At 41.5% G+C, this 21,089-nt stretch overlaps 1 protein-coding gene across 1 annotated transcript; it reads left to right on the forward strand.

Moving 5' to 3' along the window:
* Nucleotides 1-4,029: 4,029 nt before the first annotated feature.
* Nucleotides 4,030-20,871, forward strand: znf106a (zinc finger protein 106a). The gene is made up of 20 exons (XM_039786559.1): nucleotides 4,030-4,089; nucleotides 5,551-5,745; nucleotides 6,963-8,873; nucleotides 8,974-9,436; nucleotides 9,869-9,938; nucleotides 10,173-10,327; nucleotides 10,743-10,803; nucleotides 11,054-11,362; nucleotides 11,923-12,736; nucleotides 13,237-13,286; nucleotides 14,234-14,379; nucleotides 14,482-14,616; nucleotides 15,095-15,211; nucleotides 16,091-16,282; nucleotides 16,854-16,916; nucleotides 17,088-17,207; nucleotides 17,336-17,407; nucleotides 17,913-17,984; nucleotides 18,518-18,664; nucleotides 19,240-20,871. The coding sequence occupies exons 1-20, from the start codon at nucleotides 4,031-4,033 to the stop codon at nucleotides 19,291-19,293; spliced, it is 5,205 nt and encodes a 1,734-aa protein (XP_039642493.1). The 5' UTR covers nucleotide 4,030; the 3' UTR covers nucleotides 19,294-20,871.
* The last annotated feature ends 218 nt before the right edge of the window (nucleotides 20,872-21,089 follow it).

Raw genomic sequence — 21,089 nt, forward strand, 5'->3', positions numbered from 1 at the left:
AAACATGTATTGTTATTGTGAATCTTTGGTTTAAACTAGTTTTCAAACAAACAAAACGCCCCCCATCATCTTCTGAACGCCCCCTGGGGGGCGGTACCGCCCCCGTTGAGAAACACTGAGCTAGATGGATCAATAATGTGACTCTTTCTTACCTGTAGAAGTAAGCTTTACCAAAATGATTTTTTAATGTCATTAGCCTGTGCAATTTACAACTAACATGCAGCCAGGGGGAATACACACATTAATCAAATTTACCCTGTGGTAGAAAGTAACTAAGTGCATTTACCGAAGTACTGTAAGAATTTGAGGGACTTAAGTAATTCCATTCTATGCTCCTTTATTTTTTTTTAACTCCACTACAATTATTTTTGTAAAGATTATTTTTGGGGCATTTTAGGCCTTTATTTATACAGGACAGCTGAAGATATGAAAGAGGAGAGAGAGAGGGGGAATAACATGCAGCAAAGGGCCGCAGGCACTGCATCGAGGAGTAAACCTACATGGGCGCCTGCAGCTACCCAGGCTCCCCCACTACAATTATTTCATAACTTTGCAGATTCAGATTATTAATACAAAATATAAATCAACTAATAAATAATGATGTATTATAACAGGTTAAGCTACCCAGCCGTTTTAAAATGTGCCCCACCTTTACCAGCTGCAAACTTAAAAAGTGATGTACACAATGCATCAATAATTATAATTCAATAATAAACATAAAATATCTGAAATGGGCCATTCTACATAATGAGCAATTTTACTTTTGGTATACTTTGATGCTCATACTTTTGTGCTTGAGTAACAGTTTGAAAGCAGTACTTTTACTTGTAACAGTATTTTTTTGAACTGCAGTATTGTACTAAAGTACAGTAACGTTAAATGTTGGCTTAAGTCTTTTTTTTCAAGGGCGTATAAATGAGGATTGTCATCAAAAACTGCTCCAAAATTACAATTATCTACTGCCCTGCGTTACTTGTGTAAGAAATATAAAACCTGAATAAAGCTTTTAGTTTTCCTGAAAAGCGATGTTGTTGAACGCCTCTAGCTTGCCGTAGTTCAGTTGGGGGCGAGGAGGAGGCGGATGTTGTTGTTAGCTTCAACGGTGGATGAGAACATGCAGTAGCCCCCCCACACACACACACATTTGGATAATATAAAGGTAGTCAACAGTCATGTCTCAGTATTTACAATGTATAAAACCTGTATGTCTTAGCTGTATTCCCTCACGCTTTTGTAATGTAGTAAATCATTGACTAACGTTACATTAAGTGGTGTAGCTAACGTTTGTGTCGCTGGCTAGCATGCTGTTAGCTTGCTAACCTACTGGCTAACGTTAACTATAGTCTTACTTTACAGTTCAAGTTAATTTTGTTAGAAGTCATAGTTCGTTGGTCTGCTCATGTTCTTCTTTGCCTTTCAATCTAATAACATGAATATATGCACTCTAAGAACTGTTAACTACAGCTAGCTAGGCTAACAACAAACAATGATTTTTTGCTAGCCTACCAAGTTATAAGGTCGTTTTTTTTAACTGTTATGCAACTGTAAAGTTAGAGTTGTTACAGCGGACTAACGTTAACTTTATTATATTTATAGCATTATGAACGTCAGATGTAATTGTTATCGAAACTCCAGATGTAATGCGACTTGTGATGATAAAGTCCTGCACCAAGTTAGTCAACTGTTAGCAAGCTAGTTTAACACTTACCAGTGTTGTTAAAGTGCGTTGTGCTTTCCATTTCTCTTTTTGCTAATTAACTTAGAGTTTAACTTAAAAGGCAACTTGCCCTTTTCAGTATGTGCATGGTGTTTGCAGAAGAAAGCTCTGTGGTGAATTAATCCCAACATTAATCAAACATCTGTGTCCCCTGTCTGTTTTCAAACAGTTATACAACAGGTGCACCAGTAGTTAATATCAGTATCAGAGTAATTTGGTGTCTTTCGCTGTCCTTGCTTACTCCCCCCTAGATATTGAGTAGCTGAGAGGGAATATGACCCATGGATCATACGGATATTATAAATAGCTGCCCTGTGGTGCTTTGGGAGTGAAGATAAATGGTGATGGAGGTATTGTGAGACATGTCATAATGTCATACAGGACGATGGAGTCTCCAGACCTCACTCATGGTCTTTATTAAACATTCTATATTAAACCTCTGCTGTTTGTCTGATAAATCACCCGATAAGTTAAAGGTAAGATAGCTGTGCATAGACAGCTGAAAACAAAGCACTTCCTTGAATTATAAGAAGAAAGCCGCATGTTGAAAGAGAAGCATAATGTTTTGGTCAAGTTAGCTTTCTTTAGGTCAAAGAGACCCCAACACCAGGCTTAATTGTTTTACACGATTATGTACAAGATTCCTGAGATTTGTGTTTGTTTACCCAATGAAGGCTCTTGTAATAGCATTTAAGAATTCATCATGTTTCTATTAGGCCAAGTGTTGCACCTCCTTTTTTTGTCCGTAGCTAATCAATACCCCCATCAGAGCCTTGTCAAATGTTGGCTGTAGGATGGTTAGAGTGCCAGCTTGTTCTAGTATTGCATTTGTTATTGCTACCAGACACATTTGAGTGAGAAAAAATACAATTAAATGGCATTATGTCCTCTAACTGCCAATGAGATTGTTGCTTGAAGAAGGTATATGTGGCCAAAACACTGTATAGATAAATAGGCTAATTTAATTACTGGAGCTACTTTCAATGTGCATCTTTCTTTTCTCTTCATTAATTGATTTTACTTAATTTTGAACCAATAACTTTGCTGCATGTACATCCTTGCATCGTGGTTTCCTAAGCCATAGGGGTGTCTTCACTAGCCTTTGACCCATGGGTGGTGTTAGTTTCCCACCCTGTTTGTGAACGTTCAACAAGTCCAGACATAGCTGCGATGCTGCTCCCTGGCCACAGAGTTGCTCTATCAGCAGACTGGAATTAGACCAGGGTCCAGGTTGAACTCTGCTGACATTCTGACTGTGGTACAGAGGCATGTTGTTGAATAGTTAGCTGTGGTTCTTGAGAGAAAATGAGCTTTGAGCTCCCTCCACGGTGTTGGTTTGATGAGTCGGAATTGCTGAGAGCTCAGAATAATTTTTCATAATCATAATATCCAACTAAGGTTGAACCACAGTCACCACACCAACTATATTATTAATAATAATTTTTTTTTTTTTTTTTTTTTTTGATGTTGTTGACAAAATTAATACTAAGGGGTTGACCAATATTCAATTCAGCAATATTGTATAATAATTTTGTTGGGATTTGTTTATGTACTTTTATGTAGGTTTATTATACCTATTTATAGTTACCCTTTGCACTCGTCAATTGCTGTCTAAAGATAATCATTTAATACAGACAGCCCTGTTTTCATTTGTGTGACACTTCTTTTTTTCACTTCAATTGGGTATTTTAATGGTTTGTTTATCTCAAGATGAAGGACAATTATATAGGCCTGTCACGATAACACATTTTGATGGATGATAAATTGTCCCAGAAATTATTGCGATAAACGATAATATTGTCATTCTGAGACCATTTTCATCTAATATAATGCTAATGGCATAATAATGCAGTTACACCTTTTCAAAGATCAATACACTTTTATTTCTAAAGAATATTTAACACTGGAACTGGAAGACATTTTAAATATCCATAATACATGAACAAAACAACAAAAAAGAATAAATAAAGTGGACTCTCAGTCTCTGTTAACAAAAAATGCACTGGAATCAAAACCAAACACAACCAAAAACATTAAATAAAATGAAAATTTTTCCGGACGTGATGATTTCCATTTAAAAATGATCAAGCTCATTTTTATTTATCTGCATGATAAATAAAAATGAGCTCGATCAATTAATTGCATATTAATTGATTTATTGCATATTGCGACAGGCCTACAATTATATCAGACAAATATCTGAAAAATTAAAAATTACACAATAACTTGTTATCTACCGCTTAACTAAACAAGGTTTGCAGGAAACTTATGGATGCCTAAAAGAAATGTCTGTTTAACGTCTATCTGCAGGAGATGGATGAGCACATGAGAAGTATGCTCCACCATCGTGAGCTGGAGAAGCTCAAAGGCCGGTGAGTTGTTGTTCAGTTTCTCCAAAAATAAACAAAATGCACAGATATTATGTGATTATATATCATGACTCTAACACATAGATTTCTTTTGCAGAAATGAGTTAAATAGAAATGTTTTGTTTCTCAAATAATATTTAGAACAACATCTGGGACAAGTTTTACTATCGTAATTTGGACTATGATTTTATTCAATACACAATTTTTAAATGAATTAGTAGTGTCAATATGCAAAAGGTGTGAATTTGTTTCAAGAGTTTTGTCCAAATGTATTTGGGTCATGAGGCGCGTGTGCACAAAGGCACGTGTTCTTCACAGTTATCGGGCAAGTGGATATATGGGCAGCTGTCTCAACCGTGGCAAATATATTTAGACACAATCTCTCCCGGAACAACAGGCATGAGCGATAGAAGGCAACTGGCTATCTTGTGACTCCCATGTAGATTAGTAAAAGTATGTGGCCTGTCGCTGAGAGCGAAGTATCTGGAGTGGAGCAAATTCTGATTAAGGACCGGAGTTGTTGCTTTGATTTCTGTCTGTCGAGGAATGGTATGGCTGAAGCTTAACTTTAACTACAGCTTGACACAGCTCTATATGTGAGGTCCATGCTTAGGAATTCATCATTGCTAATTCAGGTTGCATTTCTCCCACCACTGCAGCTGAGAAATAACGTGTCAAATAAATAAAAGTAAATAAATGGCTTATAACGTGAGATTTGACAGACTGACCGGAAGTAGGATGACAGCAGGAATTCCGCCGCGACAAAGTACTGAATTACGAAAGGATGACATACTTGGGAGAGGTTTTGAAGTGGCGGCTATGAGCAGCTGCACAAGGCTCCAGTTACGCAGGCTTTGCTTGGGATTGGTCAGCAGGATGCTCAGGCCTGTTCTAATAACACGTGCTGGCTTGAAGGGGGGGGGGTCCATGCTCTCAGAGAGATGTGGGAGGTCAAATACAGTCATTGCCTTGTGTAGAGTCTCAGAGTGCAGCAGACACCATCATGAAAGAGCACTAGGCTGAGGGCACTGTGCCTCTCTCCCCTCCACGCGACCCAGTGCTGTGCTGCATGGCTGCTTGTGGTGGCTGGACATAAACAGCTAGATTAGCATGCTGCCTGGATCCAGCCTGGCTGCTCCTCCTGCCCTCGCCCTGCCACCCATGGCCTGCTGAAGAAGGAAAAGACAAGATCAGGACGAAAAAGATTTTAACTTTTTTTTTTTAACAAGCGAAAATTACAAGTTAGCTACCTCCTGATCTGTGACAGATAGAGAATTTGGACAAGTTATCTTTTAAGGATTGTTGAGTATTCTCCTCTCCTGATTTTATTTTGACTTTAAGTAACAGAAAGTAGAGCCGGAGTACGTCGTCGCAGGCTCTGCAGGCACATAAAAACAAATCAGACCAGATCGGGACAATGCCTGAAGGAACGATTGATCGCCCGCTCTCGCCTTCCCTCCCCAGGGACTGCGGACACGAGTGCAGAGTGTGCAAGGTAACGGTGGTGAGCCTGACCGATTATGCCAGCCACATTTCCAGTCCAACGCACAAACAGAATGTGGAGGCCACAGAACATAAGTATGCTGGGAACGACCGTGAAGAGGACTACTTCGACCAGGCGTTGGTGGACCTGATTGAGAAGAGAAAAGAACAGCTCAGGTAAGACAGTCATGCTATTATTGCAGCTGGGAGAATAATAGTCAGTAATGGTGCTTTAAAAAAAAAAAAGTTGTAGTAGTTTTTTGGACAAAAAAAGAAATAGTCTAATGCTTATTTATCAGTGAAACATGCATTTTGTTACATACATTTTATTTTTAATGCTTATAATAAACTGTAAATTAAATTGTTTGTATTGCCAGTATGAGAAATTACAGTTTTTTTGTATAACAAAACCTATTTCATATTGAATATTTCATGTTGACTATTTGTAATCAGAAGTCCAGAACCCATAAGAAATATTGCAGTTTGTAAAACTCAGCAGCGGGAAATATTTCCATTACAATAGGAACACTGATCGATGTTTGTTATAATGTTGTTAAGATTCAACCACAAATGTAAGTGATAGCTCGCGAGTTTGTCGTTGGTGTGTACATACTCCATGTATAGGCACATTTTAGCTCAGTGGTGCTCACAGGCCTGATTTAACTGCTGCTTGAAGTGGAGCTGCTGCTGGAGTCATATGTCAGGACTGCAGCCTAAAATAAAAGCATGACTGCACACACAAAGTTCAGACACAAGTTTGGCAAAACACTACAAAAAAACCTTCACTCCAACCCTGTGATGATCTAAAATAAACTACATTAGGATTGTAAAAACACAAGACTACAAATATGCCATTTGTGGCTTGACACACTAAGTTGACCTCACTGTCCTACTGGGAAAATTAGGAAAATATCTGGAGCAGTTGAGAAAGTGCGTTACGTGTCACGACTGTTGAAGGCAAAAGCATTCAGCTGTCAGCCGGTCACGTGCCAGATCTTTTCCCTCTGTGGTCAGTGCTGTAGGTCACACTGTGAACTAATCCTTGACATCTGGCAACAGTAGGCCAGTTTATAAGTCTTGTTAAACAATTTCCAGTGTATCTGAAATGCAGTTGCTGCAAGCATTGCAGCAAAGGAACCTTTAACCTGCCTTAACTAATTTTTTGCTCACTTGAGGCCAGCAGTAACAAAATGATTTATACATTTTATATCACCTTTAAGTTGATATGGCAATTGCCTACAGTATATACACATCTGTCCATTCATTAATGAAAAACAGCTGGCTGTTGAGCACAGTGAGAGTTAATAGAAACAATAAAGTTGTGGGCCTGCAAACAAGTAGCAAATTAATTAATTCGTAATATATATATATTGATATCTGTCTTTTGTCTGTAGAAAAGAAAAGGAGGCTGCTGCTGCAAAGCTGGCAAAAGAAGAAGAGGCTCGAAGGAAAAAGGAGGAGATGACTCAGAGGTTAAAAGAAGCTAAGGAGCACTACCGGCTGCAGTATGCCTTCAAGCATCAATCGCAGGGTTTTGGTGGATCCACTCACCACAGAACTTGGTACAGGGGCAACCAATATAATTCCAATGCAGATGCACAACCCTGGCAGCACAGTAAACAGGGAAAGAGTGCCACCTGGCATGCTCAGGAGCCTCCCAATCTTCAGAAGTTTGGATCTGGGGAGTTTGGTGGTGGAAGCTTTCATAGCCAGGAAGGTTTGGGCAACAAGCAGTGGGATCATGGTGCATTTTCTGGCAATCAACGAAGTCGACTGCCTTGGCTCAGCAATGGAGGCAGTAGTAACGGGGTCTATGGTCGAAACAACATTGCCCAGAACCACCAAAAGAGCCGGCCCCTGAGCCTTTTAGGGCCTGTTCCTCTCTATCCCCCTCCACCCTGTTTTTTTGGCCAGGCTCTTAACCAGTTTCAAAATACAGGCAATGGCCTGGGAGGTCAGCACTGTGATGGGCTTAAGAATGGGGAGGGGCAGACAGCAGAACCTGACCACAGCAGCAGTAAGAGCTCTAAGGCCTTTGGTAGCAATCCAAAGCTGGACAAAGCCTGCCGCTGGTCGCCCTATCCTGTCACAAAGGGTTTTGAATCCTTACCCAATAAGGATACCAACCCAAACTCATCAGAGAAGCACCCCATAGTCCCCAAACCCCAGAAACAGGATAAGGCACAGGAAACCAGTGCTTTTAACAGACAGTCCCGACCTGAACAGAAACCGGGACAGTTGACCTCGAGTGGACAAAGTATGGAAGAGAAAGGGAGACATAAAACGAGCCCCAAAACCAAACCCAGAGAAAGGAGTAGCAGCGGCAGTAGAAGCAGCAGTGCTCAGACAGACGCCCCCCAGAACGCCGCATCCGGTCCCTCAAATCAGAAGGCAATTAAGCCATTGCTACATAAAGATTGGAAGATGTCCTCACTTCCTGGTCTCAACGGTGGTGCTCAACACAGCATGGCCTCAAGTCAAGCGCACCCACAATCAAAATCAACCGCAAAGCCGAGTGGATTCAGTTCCCAGGCTCCACCTGTCGGGCCCCTTCTGTCAAGGCAAGAACGGCAGCTCCCAGAAACATTCAAGAAAGCCAGACAGATTGTGTTAGAAAAGAGGGGCTCTTTGGATAGCTCTAGAAACAACAGGATGGAAATGACACTGCACATTGTGGAGGAGCAGCAGAGGGATCACGTACAGAGTCAGATTGGCATGAACAAAGAAAACAGGCAGAATGCAGCTAAAACAAATCTGCCTGACTCAGCCAGGCTGGAAAAGCCCGCGTTGCAATCTTCAGACAGCAGCCAGTTTCTCCAATCATTGCAAGTCAGCACTTCTACCACGGAGAGCTCCGAGCCTGCAGCCTCAAGCCGGGAAGACGAGGAGAACAGGAGGAGAGTGGAGAAGGAAACGTGCCCGGGGGCCCCAGATGAAGCCATGCAGGCTGTCGAAGCCGGGCAGAGCTCAGAGAGTGACACCTCCAGGAGTGGTGAAGCTCAGACGGGCTCAGGGTCAAACACATCGAGTCTGTCCAAACTTGACCTGCCTCCCGTCTTGAAACGTGACCTGACCAAACACATCAGCACCAAGAGTAAAACGGGTGGCCATGAGCCCAACCTGAACATTGCCAGACGGGTGCGAAACCTGAGCGAGTCGCGGCGAAGTGACACAGAAAAGGACTCGGGGCTCAAACCAACTGTGCGGCAGCTCATCAGCTCCTCCGGGTCTCGACGCAATGTGAACTGGGAACAGGTGTATCAGGAGGTCAGGAAGAAGCAAGACAAAGGGAAAGGCATGCCGAGGTGAATGTTTGATCTTACATTTAGAGTTTGATGCATTCTTTGTACGTTGTTTTTGATTTCAGCTACTTCAAGCTCATGTTTTGTCCTGTCTGTCCTCCAGGTTTGGGATAGAAATGGTGCCGATAGAGCAGGAGGACCAGAGCCAGGAGGAAGAGGACATTCCCCTGCTAGAGGGTTTCCAGTGGGAGTCTATGATGGACAACTCTGCCTCCCGAAAGCGTTCCTTATCCGAGAGCAGCATCGCCCCTGCATCCTCTCACTCCCTGTTTACATCCCTCATGTCAAAGGAGACGGCACAAAGAGAAGCCCGAAGCTCAGAGCAGCAGGGATCCTCCGTTTCTCCCGATCCCATATTCGCTCAAGGGAACAAAGACACTCAACGTCAGCAAGAGGTGGAGCAGATGCTCGGCCAGTTTGAGGCTTTAGCACAGAAGCAGCCAGACAAGCTAACGTCTGCGACAGTGAAGGCCCTCCAGCGGTCTGATTCAGTGCTCGGCGACAGCAGTTCGGGGACGGAGCTGTACGACAGCCAGGGAACAGGAAAAAGACGAAGAGCAGCTGGGGTGAGTGAAGGAAACGGCGTTAAAGGGGAACTCCACCGATTTTACACATTAATGTCTGTTTAAAGGTCTTGAGGAGTACTACCGCACGTGTAAAAAAAGTTGTATATGGAGGGTGCTGTGTAAAGTTAGATAAATACTACAAGTTTGAAAATGAAAACAAATCTGGTGCTGTGGAGTTAGGAAGAAGTGAGACTTCTGTAGCCCGCTCCTCATCTCTGCTTGAGGCAAGAGGCTCGAGGCCACATTAGCCATCACGAGCATAACATCTAAATATCCTACCAAACTGTCGAGTTGCATTGTAGGTAATGTATGCGCAAGGTTTTGAAAGGAGGAATAATGCATGCAATAAAAAAGACGATATCAATTTCGAATCTACTTTAATACAACAGGCAGAATATATATATAATATATAATATTGTTTCTCCTTTGTAGGACGTTCCAAGTGCAGAGACGTCTTCCTTGAAACACAATAACAAAAGAAGGAAAGTCAAATCCAAAAAAGGTTAGTATCTACGAGTTCTGTTGCATTAATGAGGTCACGTGTGTACTGTATTGTTTTAAAATGTATGGTTTTCTCTGTAGTATATTATCTCCGCTAATGTAACTTCATGATCCTGGTGGAATGATTTCACAGCTTCAGTCTAAATCCATTTTAAGCTAACCAAGACGACATGAAACTTTAGGTTGTGCAAAGCTACCGATGGTTCACAAGTGTACTTTTGGCACCTCTGTGCAGAGCGTTTACAGATCGACCAGCTGCTGGCTGTGTCTCTGCGGGAGGAAGAGCTGAGTCGCTCCCTGCAGACTGTGGACACCAGCCTGATCCAGGCCCGGGCTACGCTGGAGGCCGCCTACATAGAGGTGCAGCGTCTCATGGTGGTTAAACAGCAGGTGAAAAGAAGTCTCCATCTTTTGAGTTGTGGATGTCATAAAAGCACTTTTCATTTTGATTTGAAAGCAGGTTGCTGTGTATGTGTTTATATACACTCGTGTTTGTGAGTGTAAGACAGAGAGGCTGTTTCTCTCCTGGAGATTTGGCTAGTTTTTGGGGCCAGTACATTTGAAGCAGATGTCCACAGTTTGCTGAGCTTAGCGTAGTATTTCTATCGAAAATGACTCTCTTACTTTCACTGTAGGACAAACTGTCTTTAAGGGTGCCTGTGTGTACATTGTAGCTGGGTGGAGAGAACCATGATTACATATGTAACCTTTTATTAGGGTGTGTGTGGGTAAGACTGGATGAAAGTATGGTATCATACTATATACTACCCACTTAGAACCATTGTATGATTTTTGTCTTACTTAGATGACTGGAGAGATGAGCACACTGAGAAACAAGCGCATCGAGTTACTGAAAGGAATGCAAGGTAAGGAGGACATGTCTTAGTATGAAACACATGAAAATGTTATAGTAAATGGTGTTTTTTCCTGCCATTGACTACATTAGAGGTTACTACTACTATAAAGAACTACAGAAACCACAGCATTTTAGAAGTATTTGACCATCACACAAATAGTTATCATTGTAGTTGACGTAGCACACATGTAGTACATCACATTTTAAGCTCTTGAAATACTGAAATAAACCGTTTTCTTGATGCTATTTGTTTTATACAGGTAGTTTGGAGGAAGCACCTCAGGTCAAACTGAAAGAAGAAAAGATGGATTCAGTAGAAGCTGAGCCACACATGCCCTCCTCCATTCTGCTCTCCTCTGACTCTGCTGCCCCCCCCAGTCCTGGTCCTCCTGCCGAGCGTGCCTCCCCTCCCTCCTCCAGCCTCCCCTTTATGCCTTTAGTTATCAAACAGGAGCCTCTGTCTCCTGTCCATGTCTGCTCAGAGCCGGACCCTGTGGGCAATATAACCCACTGTGCTCACAGCACCACTCCCGAGCTGCCTGTCGCTCCTGCTGCAGCCTCTCCGCCAGGTAACATCATACAATACATTTCTGCCCATGTTTTCAAGCACCAGCGATGGACAGTACATGGCAGCAGTTATATTTCAAGAAACGTAGCAATGTGCTGGTAAAAAACTAGTAAAAAAAGAAGACTGTTATCTAGAAAACATGGATGTAAACATTGCTGACTCTAAAATATTCCCAAAATGTTTTATGAGAAAGTGAATGCATTCAGCACGTTAGACCTCAAAGATATTTTGCTGATTTAAATTTTATATTATATATAATAAATTAAATATAATTATATTATATTTAATTTTATATACTTTGTTTAAAGGCATCCACACAATCCTGTGGGGCTTTACCCTTTAAAACATATACCTCTGCCAAGACTACCTAGTCCCAAAATTTCAATTTATTACACATAGCAATAGACAATCATGAGATTTACCTGCCAGATTTTTTACATTTAGATAAGTGTGTTAACTCGAGGAACAATGGAGAAAATGCTCAAAAAAGTCCTCTTAGTTTCTGTTCATGCCAGTTAAATTTGCAGTGTACTGATCAATGTGCATCTGAAACTCTTGCAGACCCTACCCTTCATTTCCAGCCATCTTCTGAAAGAAAGCCAGAGCTGTACCAAACGAACACAGAACACAATTGGGACAACTTTGCCGAGCCTGCAGACTGCAAGGAGAGCTTGTCGGCACTGGTTGAGACAATGGAAAAGTCCATACAGGCAAATCAAAACTCTCTTACCTCTTTGTCTGACTCCAAAACTCCCATAAAGCTTCTCTTGGCCAGCAGGAGGGGCTCCGAGGAGGGGAGCGTTATTGACTGTGCAGCCACACAGTCCTTTGAGCCCCCCTCCATCCTCAATCTGCCTGCCTCTCCATCTGAACTGAGGAACGGAAAGCGTGTAAGGAAGCTGAAGAAGAGGAAGGTGTTGAAGAAGGCCCAGGGGACGGAGCAGGCCGAGAGCAGTGACACCGAGATAGATGGGGAGGCCTTGAGGCCGAGGTGGCTTCGACCACGCAGGAGAAGCTCCCAGGTCAGCACCTCCACTCTCCCTTCAGAAGATAGAGAGGGCGACATGAACATGGAGGGCGTTGAGGAAGCATCTAGACGGCTCTTTCCGACCATCAAACTTCAGAAAGAAGACCCCAAATCCCCCAAACACATGGTGGAGCTTCCCAAGGTAGCCCGTGCCGAACTTGCGCTGAGCTTGGATTCAGAAGAAAGCATGGAGGTCACCGCAGCCGGTCAGCAGCCCCACATGGCTGCCCTGGTTCCAGCTTTCCCTCCAGCCCAGCTCCCAGACTCCTCCAGACCCGAGCCGCAGAGCCTGGCCTGCAACGAGGTCACCTCCACCAGCGACATGGATGTGTGTCGATCCTCGGAGAGGTAAGACCCGTTCTTGACTTTTGGAAACAGCCGCTGACAAAACAATCTCAACCCAAGGTCCACTTACTCGCTTGTTCTGGAGCTTTCAACTTTATCACAAGGTGGGAAGTGTGAACATCTGCAGTTCCATGGCCACTAAGCAAACTCCATCTGCTGATGAGGACGGTGGGATGTGCTCAAAAGCTCCAGAACAAGCGAATAAGTGGACCTTTGGTTGACATTGTTTTGTCAGTGTTTGTTGTACCAGTTTTACATTTAAAATGATATTAAAGTGGGATTGAAAATGTCAATAAAAGTGACAAATAGTTGCAAAAAAAGCCTTTATTTAACCTGGAAAAGACTCATTGAGATTAAAAATCCCTTTTTCAAGAGTGTCCTGCCAGCCTGTATTGTGCTGTTCCTAAAGACCAGTTATGATCTTTTGTCTAATCACAGATCATTTTATTCACAGACTAAACTAAGATAAAATCACTCATCATTTCCACCTTTTCTCCCCACAGTGACATGCCGTTTCCCATCACGTTGCCTACGATAACGAAGACCTCATCAGGTATGTTTATGTCTGTAGAGGTGTTCATGTTATAGGGGTCGGTTAATGCTCCAGCAGAACAAGTTCATACGACATGCGGAGTGAAAAACCAGCTGTCGTAGAGAGGGGGGAGATGCAATATTGTGTAAATATATGGAAAATTATGACAGTCTGTCCTGGAAGACATTTATAGTGTTGCTCTTGTTTGATCACAGTAAAAGTGACATAAATAATTCTGTTAAGAATTTAAAAATAAGAGAGCTGTAGAGACAAGTTCAAACACGGATTTCTCACCTCAGCACAGTGACCAGGTTTGTTATAAACAGAGTAATAGTATATATTTTTTTTAAATAAGTTTGTTTTTCCTTATTTTGCAGTGATGGTAACACACCACCCGCTGGTAGTCTTGATGTTTGAATACATAACCAAACATAAAATCATACCATCTTCTAAGCAGCCAGAATTACAAGTGTCATCCATCTTGACTAGGTTAAAATAGACTCTCTGAGTGCCCAAATTACTTTTTATGGGAAAGATATTCATAGAGCTGTTAGTTGACTTTCAGTGACGCAGTACGAGCATAAGAAGTGCAGTGAGGAATGGACACAACTTTCTAAGAATGTGTATATTTAACCTGAGGCATCATTTAAATGTTCATCCAGAGAAAAACATAAGAAACTACACTTGGAACATTGTTGGTAGGAAATGTTTTAGAGGACATTTGCTAAACCAGGTACTTTGATGACCAACATGACATAATACTATATTTGAGTTTTGGAAATTGATTTCTTTCTGTGTTGAAAACATATTACAACCTGGAGAGAGTTTATTTGTATTCGTCAACTCTATGATCCTATGAATTTGTTGTTGCCATTTAAGCTGTGAATAATAATAATAAGTACTTTGTGAGGGAAAGTGAAATGCTCTTTCTCTTTGTGCTCCTGTATGTATTTTTGTGTGTTTCCCAGATGCGTTCTCTGACCACGGTGAGGATGATTTGCCCACCGAGGGTGTGTTCGAGGGCCACCAGGAGGCGGTGAACGCCATGCAGATCTACAACGGGCTGCTGTACACGTGCTCCGGAGACCGGACTGTCAAAGCCTTCGACCTGGTGGTGGGTGTCAGGCCTTTTGTTGGACCCACAACTGTGTTATTTCCAATTTTCTGTGAATGCAACAACGGAACAAACTTGTATCTTTTGTTGTTCTTGTTGCAGAGTCATAAATGTGTCGGTGTGTTTGAGGGTCACAGCTCCAAAGTGAGCAGCCTGTTGGTGTCGGCGGCTCCCAGCCTGCACCATCGCCTTTATTCCGGGTCCAGTGACCAGACCATCTGCTGCTACAGTCTCAAGGTAAAAACTCATATCTTCTTTTTAGTGTATAATCACATTAATAGTTGATTATCCATTACCTCAATGAATGAATTAGTCCTCCTCTGTTTGATCTGGTCGGATGCACATTACAGGATTTGTTGAGTAATGCTTTGATTGTTAGCGGGACAGTTTTTTCCTGAAATGTTTTTTATTCTTACTCACGTTTGTCTTTATTGTGTCATTTTTGTTGTTGATTTGGGCTCTTTTTATTGACCGTGAATTGTGTAGCCATATTTATGAAACAGGTTTAGTTTTTTTTCTTTTTTACTGTACATAATTGGAAATAGAAGAAGAGTGTCATGAGGCGTTATTCTTCACTCTACTTTTATATGTATAATTGGGAGCATATTTTCTTATGTGTTCACCTTTAAAGCATGTCCTTTTCTTAGACTGTTGCAGTTCAGTGCTTCAAAGCACAAGTTGAGTCAATTCACTTGATGTTGTTTGACGTCTACAGACGCGAGAACTGGAGCAGCAGTTCTCTCTGTCAGACCGAGTCCTCTGCCTCCACAGTCGATGGAAGACTTTGTTTGCCGGTCTGGCAAACGGCACAGTGGTGACCTTTAACCTCAAGGTGAGAAATTCAGTGTAGCCATTATATTACTGTAAATTATTCAGTAAGTTATTCCGGGCTCCCAGAGGAGGTGCTGACGATAAACACGCTATTTGGAAATGTATTAAACTTCTTTCCTCAAGTTGTTAATGTGTTGTTCATTGATGTGCCTTTTTTAAATAACTAATACCAAGTCTCTTGACTAAGTTCCAAGTACTTGTAGCAGTTAACCTTTAAACCCGTGATATACAGTATCATTCAGTTTATTCAGAATTAAAAATGTTATAGTTATTGACACAAAAAGTGATAAATTACAAAAACGAAAATAGAAAATGTTCAGGGGACAGAAATATCTCAGCTCACCTTTCAACCTTTTCCTTTCAGTATTTTGTATATGAACTAAGGCTGCAACGACTATTACTATTTTTTCAAGTAAAAATGCCAGACAATTCATGATTACAGCTTCTAAAATGTGAGGATTTGCTGCTTTCTTTTTCTTATGTGGTCATAAACTGAATACCTTTTGGTTTTGAACTGTTTTATGATGTCACTTTGGGCATTTTTCATTATCTCATGACATTTTAAGACCCAGCGATTACCTGATTCATTGAAGTCGTTAAATCAATAATAAAAACTAGCGTTACCAAGAACCATCACAGACTAGTTGTCCAGTTAGAGAGCAGCAACAGTTTGTATGTTGTATGTGCATTGTTATTAAAGTCTTGAAATGTAAATTTGACACATTTACCTCTTTGCCACAAGTGGGAAAGAAAAACTAATTTGAAATGCATTGTGTCAGAAAATGTATTTACCCGTGTCAGCTAGCTTTGGAAAGGAAAGGCGGAAACAAGGGACGGCCTCTATTAAGATGCTTTCTTTTCTATTTTGCAATTATTATAGACAAACAAGCAGATGGATGTGTTTGAGTGCCACGGGCCGCGAGCCGTGAGCTGCCTGGCCTCGTCGCAGGAGGGAGCCCGGAGGATCCTGCTGGTCGGCTCCTACGACAGCACCATCAGCGTGAGGGACGCCAAGAACGGCCTGCTGCTGCGCACACTGGACGGACACATCAAAACTGTGCTCTGCATGAAGGTATCAAAACTCATGTCCATGTAAGCATTTGAAAAACAGGAAGATAAACAACTTTTAACTCATAATTCTATCAGCACTGGCAACATTGTGTGAAAACCAGTGTATTATCAGTGACAATAATTGAAAATCTGTTCCTGTGTCAAGTCTCGACTATCTGAACTTATGTTTTAAAGTAGGGCTGCGTGATATGAGGTAAATATCTCATTGTGATTATCTTGACTGATATTGCGATTGGATGTGATTCACGATATTGGAGGGAATCATCCTTTTTGTATTGTTATTGTTATTTTCATTGAACAATATTAAAATAAAAATGATTATAGTGTGATTTTCTTTTTTGGCGAGGATCTGTACCAAACAAATATGTTTTCTTTAGTCTGTAGGATAGGGTTTGTAGGATGAGGCGTATCTGCAGCAACACAATACTTAATTCAGAATGGTTTGACACATATTTTGCCTTTGACAAATCTTGCGATTAATTGTGCAGCCCTATTTTAAAATGTATGGGAGCTGAGGATTGATATTTTTTTTTTTAGATTGGCTTTCATTTCTCATTGTTTCTCCCTCTCAGGTGGTCAATGACCTGGTATTTAGTGGATCCAGTGATCAATGTGTCTACGCACACAACATCCACGTGAGTCATCCTGTTTATCTCTTAATACATAAGGACTTGATGTTGCAATGTTATCAAAACTGTAGGAAAGGCCATATGCACAGTGCAGTTGAATTACAATTAACAATGTTTGAGAACCTTTTTAATATACTGTGCGTACATCACACTTTGTTTTCTGTGCCACTTGTACAGACAGGAGAGCTGGTGCGGGTCTATAAGGGCCACAGTCACGCTGTCACCGTGGTGTCCGTCCTGGGGAAGGTGATGGTGACCGCCTGTCTGGACAAACTGGTCCGCATCTACGATCTACAGGTCTGCATCCCTAAACAATACGTCGTTACCTACTGAGCAATTTGCTCATTTACATGTGGGTGTGAACGCCATTTCATCACGTTTTCATGAAAGTCTGAAAGGATTTCAACCTGTTATTGTCTCCCCAGTCTCACGACCAGCTGCAGGTCTATGCTGGACACAAGGACATGGTGATGTGCATGGCTATCCACAAGAACATGGTGAGAGGCCTGCTTTTTCTTGGAGCTATATGCTTGGAAAACTGTGAAATTATACAAGGAAATGCATCGAGCCTAACCGTAGCCCATTAAGGAATCAACTCATCTGATTGGCTCTCAGACATGAGGAGAATGTTTACACTTATGTTTTCTGTCACGTGTTTTTGCATTAAAATGCATTTAAATTAAATTATAACCAGCTGATTGGCCAGGTTAGCTCGTGGCGCACGTGTGTAGAGGTTTATTCTTCGAAGCAGAAGGTCCGGGGTTCGAGTCCTACCTGTGACGGTTTCCTGCATGTCCCCTTTCTCCCTTCAGCAGTCCTATCCATTGAAGGCAGAAATTCCCCAAAAAAGTAATCTTTAAAAAAGAAAAGAAAATTATAACGAGCTGATATGTTTTTTTTTTTGTGTTTTTTTTTACTTATGATACATGTATACAGGTTTTAGAAGACATAAGCTTCACGATCTGATCTCAACACACTATTTGTGTTCATTTTGTGTTTCAGATCTACACGGGCTGTTACGACGGCAGCGTGCAGGCCGTCAAGCTGAACCTGATGCAGAACTACCGCTGCTGGGTAAGGCGAGGGATGGGGAGTTTTTGGGTGATTTGGCGGAGGGGTTTAAGGGTGTTTCCTCAAGAAAATGGGATGTTTTTCAATAAAACAACTATGCAATTCCACATCATTTTGGACCATTATTATCACAATACCTGTGTCTAAAACTTTGCAAAAGCTAGAGCAGATAATAAATAAATAAATAACTCTTAAAAGCTTAAAGACAAAACTTGCAAAAGAAGTCCAACTACAATCACTAGACCTGAGAAAAGTCTTTTAGTTGGTTTGACGTCTTTTGCATTCAGCTTAGGTACTGACAGACACGACTCGGGTGCTGCAACCTTTCACCCTCGAGACCCTCTAAAATGAAGCACTGTCTACTTGGGGGACCCATTGTTACCTCTTGTACAGTCTTGCTTAATAACTGCACTGCGTCGTTAACCAAGCAGCAGGGAAGGAGAGCTGATCCTGTTGAGCCTCTCTCCGATCCGCAGACCCCCCCCCCCGGGTGGGTTCCCTGGTTATCAGTGACGAACGGTGTCTTGTGTTGACAGTGGCACGGCTGTTCGCTGGTGTTCGGGATGATGGAGCATCTGCAGCAGCACCTGATCAACGACCACACCGGTGCCAACTCCCAGACGCTGAAATGCCGCTGGAAAAACTGTGAAGAGTTTATCTGTGCACGCAACAGCTCCAAGCAGGTATAAAAATAAAAAAAATCCCCATTAAATTGTCTTTTTAGTACGCAGAGGAGTACATATCTTTTTTTTCTTTTTCTTTCTTTCTTTAAAAGGGACAACGCACTTTTTAATCAACATGAGTACAGAGTCCAACATGGAAATGTACTAGATTTAGCCATACAGGCTACTTTTCATCTGCAGTCCCTATCTTTCTTGTAAAAGAAAACAGAAAATCAGGTCATACAGAAAAATAAAAATTTAGATAACATAGATATATCATAAGAAAGCACTTTTTTTTTTTTCTTCTTCTTTTTTTCTGGGGACATGCCCGAAAAGGAGTGGGATCCCCACCCCTTCTCCCTAAAACATTGTTACTGAATTAACAAACTTCCTCTATCTTTTTTTAAACTCTTCCAAATATGTAACTTTACTTACCAATTATCTTACAAAATACAATATATTTCTCATACATATTCACATCAGTTTTACATTATAATTTCCTTGCATATTTAATTATTTTACCCAAAATACCCATTGATATGTTTTAGTATGAAAAATATGAACTCATTCAGAGGATGTGTCTGTGTGTGTTGCAGGGCATGCTGATGCACATGCAGAAACATGCTGAGGAGACTGAACTGGAGCCTTAAGGGCTGCTGGTGGGAACACTGAGCCCTCCCTCCCTTCCCTGCTATCTTTACCCCCCCCCCTCCTCCTCCCTGTAAACCTCCCATATTGGGGGGGGGGAAATGATGTTGGGACCCACTTAACCTAGCAGCGCTCCTGTCGAGCCTGACGACTCCATACTTTTTGTTTGGTGTTGGAATCCGACCATAATACAATCGTGAAAGGAGGGTTGGTTGTGCTGTTGTTGTTTTTTACGTTCTACAAAAACGCGCCTTCCTCTCTCTCTTTTTCTCTTTCTGTCTGACCACTGCAGTTCCTCTACTCACTGACCAAAGTAAGACAAAGAAACACGTGAATTTTGTCAATTGAAGAAACTTCAGCGTTGCCGGTATCAGAGGGATTTGTTAACGCTTTTTTTTTTTGTTGTGTTTAAAACCGCAACAGAAACCGATAATCGTCTTCCAGGTTGGTTGGCCACAATATGGCATGGGCTGAGAGATGTTTTTGTTGTTGTAGTGCAGTTATGATGTGTCACGTTGAGCAACCTGTAGTCATTTTTACTTTTCTTAAGTTGCTAATATTCACTCAAAGTAACCTTCGGTTTATGAATATGAGTGATGAAGTTTTCTGTCTCCCGGGCCGGTGTGTGCGATTCCTTGTTTCAACAGAGTTTCATTGAAGTGACACAAATTTATTTATTTAATTTTTTATTGTGTTCAGAAAACAAATTTCTAACACGCATCTTCTTTTGTTTTGTTAGCGGTTTAGGATCCCATTCTTTTTGTTGTTGCTCAGTGATATTAAGGCGTCGAGGGACTTTGGTGCAGTGCTGTGTGACTTGGCCTGAAGTTGCCATTTGAGAATTTCCATTTGCAGTGATAACGATGGTGGCGTGTGTGTGTGATTGTGTGTGCGTGTCGTCCTACGCGTTTATCGTGTGGTTTTATTCGTCCTAAATGTCAACAAAGTGGTTCAACCTCGTTTGGTGAACCCTGTTTTCCATGAGTGAGTGTGCTGCATTGTTTTTTTTAATGACACAGTTTCCTCCTTGGAGATGTTGGTTGTTTTTTTTGGGGAAATTTAGTTTTTTAAAATTTGGAGCATGGAGCAGAAGGCGCCAACGCTGTTTTTCCCACAGTAAAGGGTAGTTTTTCTAAAGAAGTGTGGAGGTGAAGGATGTTTGGAGGAGGTGTTCGATGGAGGAGCTTGAAGGGAAGAATTAGGACTCATCTCCCATGCCATACCTCATCCCCTAAAACAGGCAAGTTGGTAACACACAGCCACTTTTTTAAAAGGCATTTTCAACCAATTTTAACCAGTGTGAAAGCCCAGCCGATGCTCTCTTTTTGGCAGACTTTGGTGTGGTTCCAGCTCTCTTGGTTGTGTCCTCTCTCTGTTGAGGAGTCCACAGCTGGCATCTTCCAAACTCTGCTCATCTGCTCATTGTTTATATCTGAGAAAAAGCGTGCACTTCACTTCTCTTACCTGGCATTCCTGAGTTTCTTCAAGTTTTTCAGTTATCAAAAGTTGTGAAGAGATATTTTTTAAGAAAGTGCAATCTAAGACATTGTTATTAATAATAATAAAAAATGTTAAAAGCCTTTTCTATGTCTTTGTCTTTATGGTGCTTTTGATTTAAAATGAATCTCAAAGTGGACAAATCCCATTATTAAACGTCCAAAACACCACAATTTTCATCGTCGCAGTTTACTCGTAACGCAGTCGAAACCAATAACTACACATTCATTTGTTTATTTATTTGGTTAAAATGGTTAAAAATGCAGTACACTCATTTGACCAAAGCCTTAATAGGAAAAGA

This window comes from Perca fluviatilis, chromosome 20, assembly GCF_010015445.1.
Source record: "Perca fluviatilis chromosome 20, GENO_Pfluv_1.0, whole genome shotgun sequence".
In the NCBI taxonomy this organism is placed as follows: domain Eukaryota; kingdom Metazoa; phylum Chordata; class Actinopteri; order Perciformes; family Percidae; genus Perca; species Perca fluviatilis.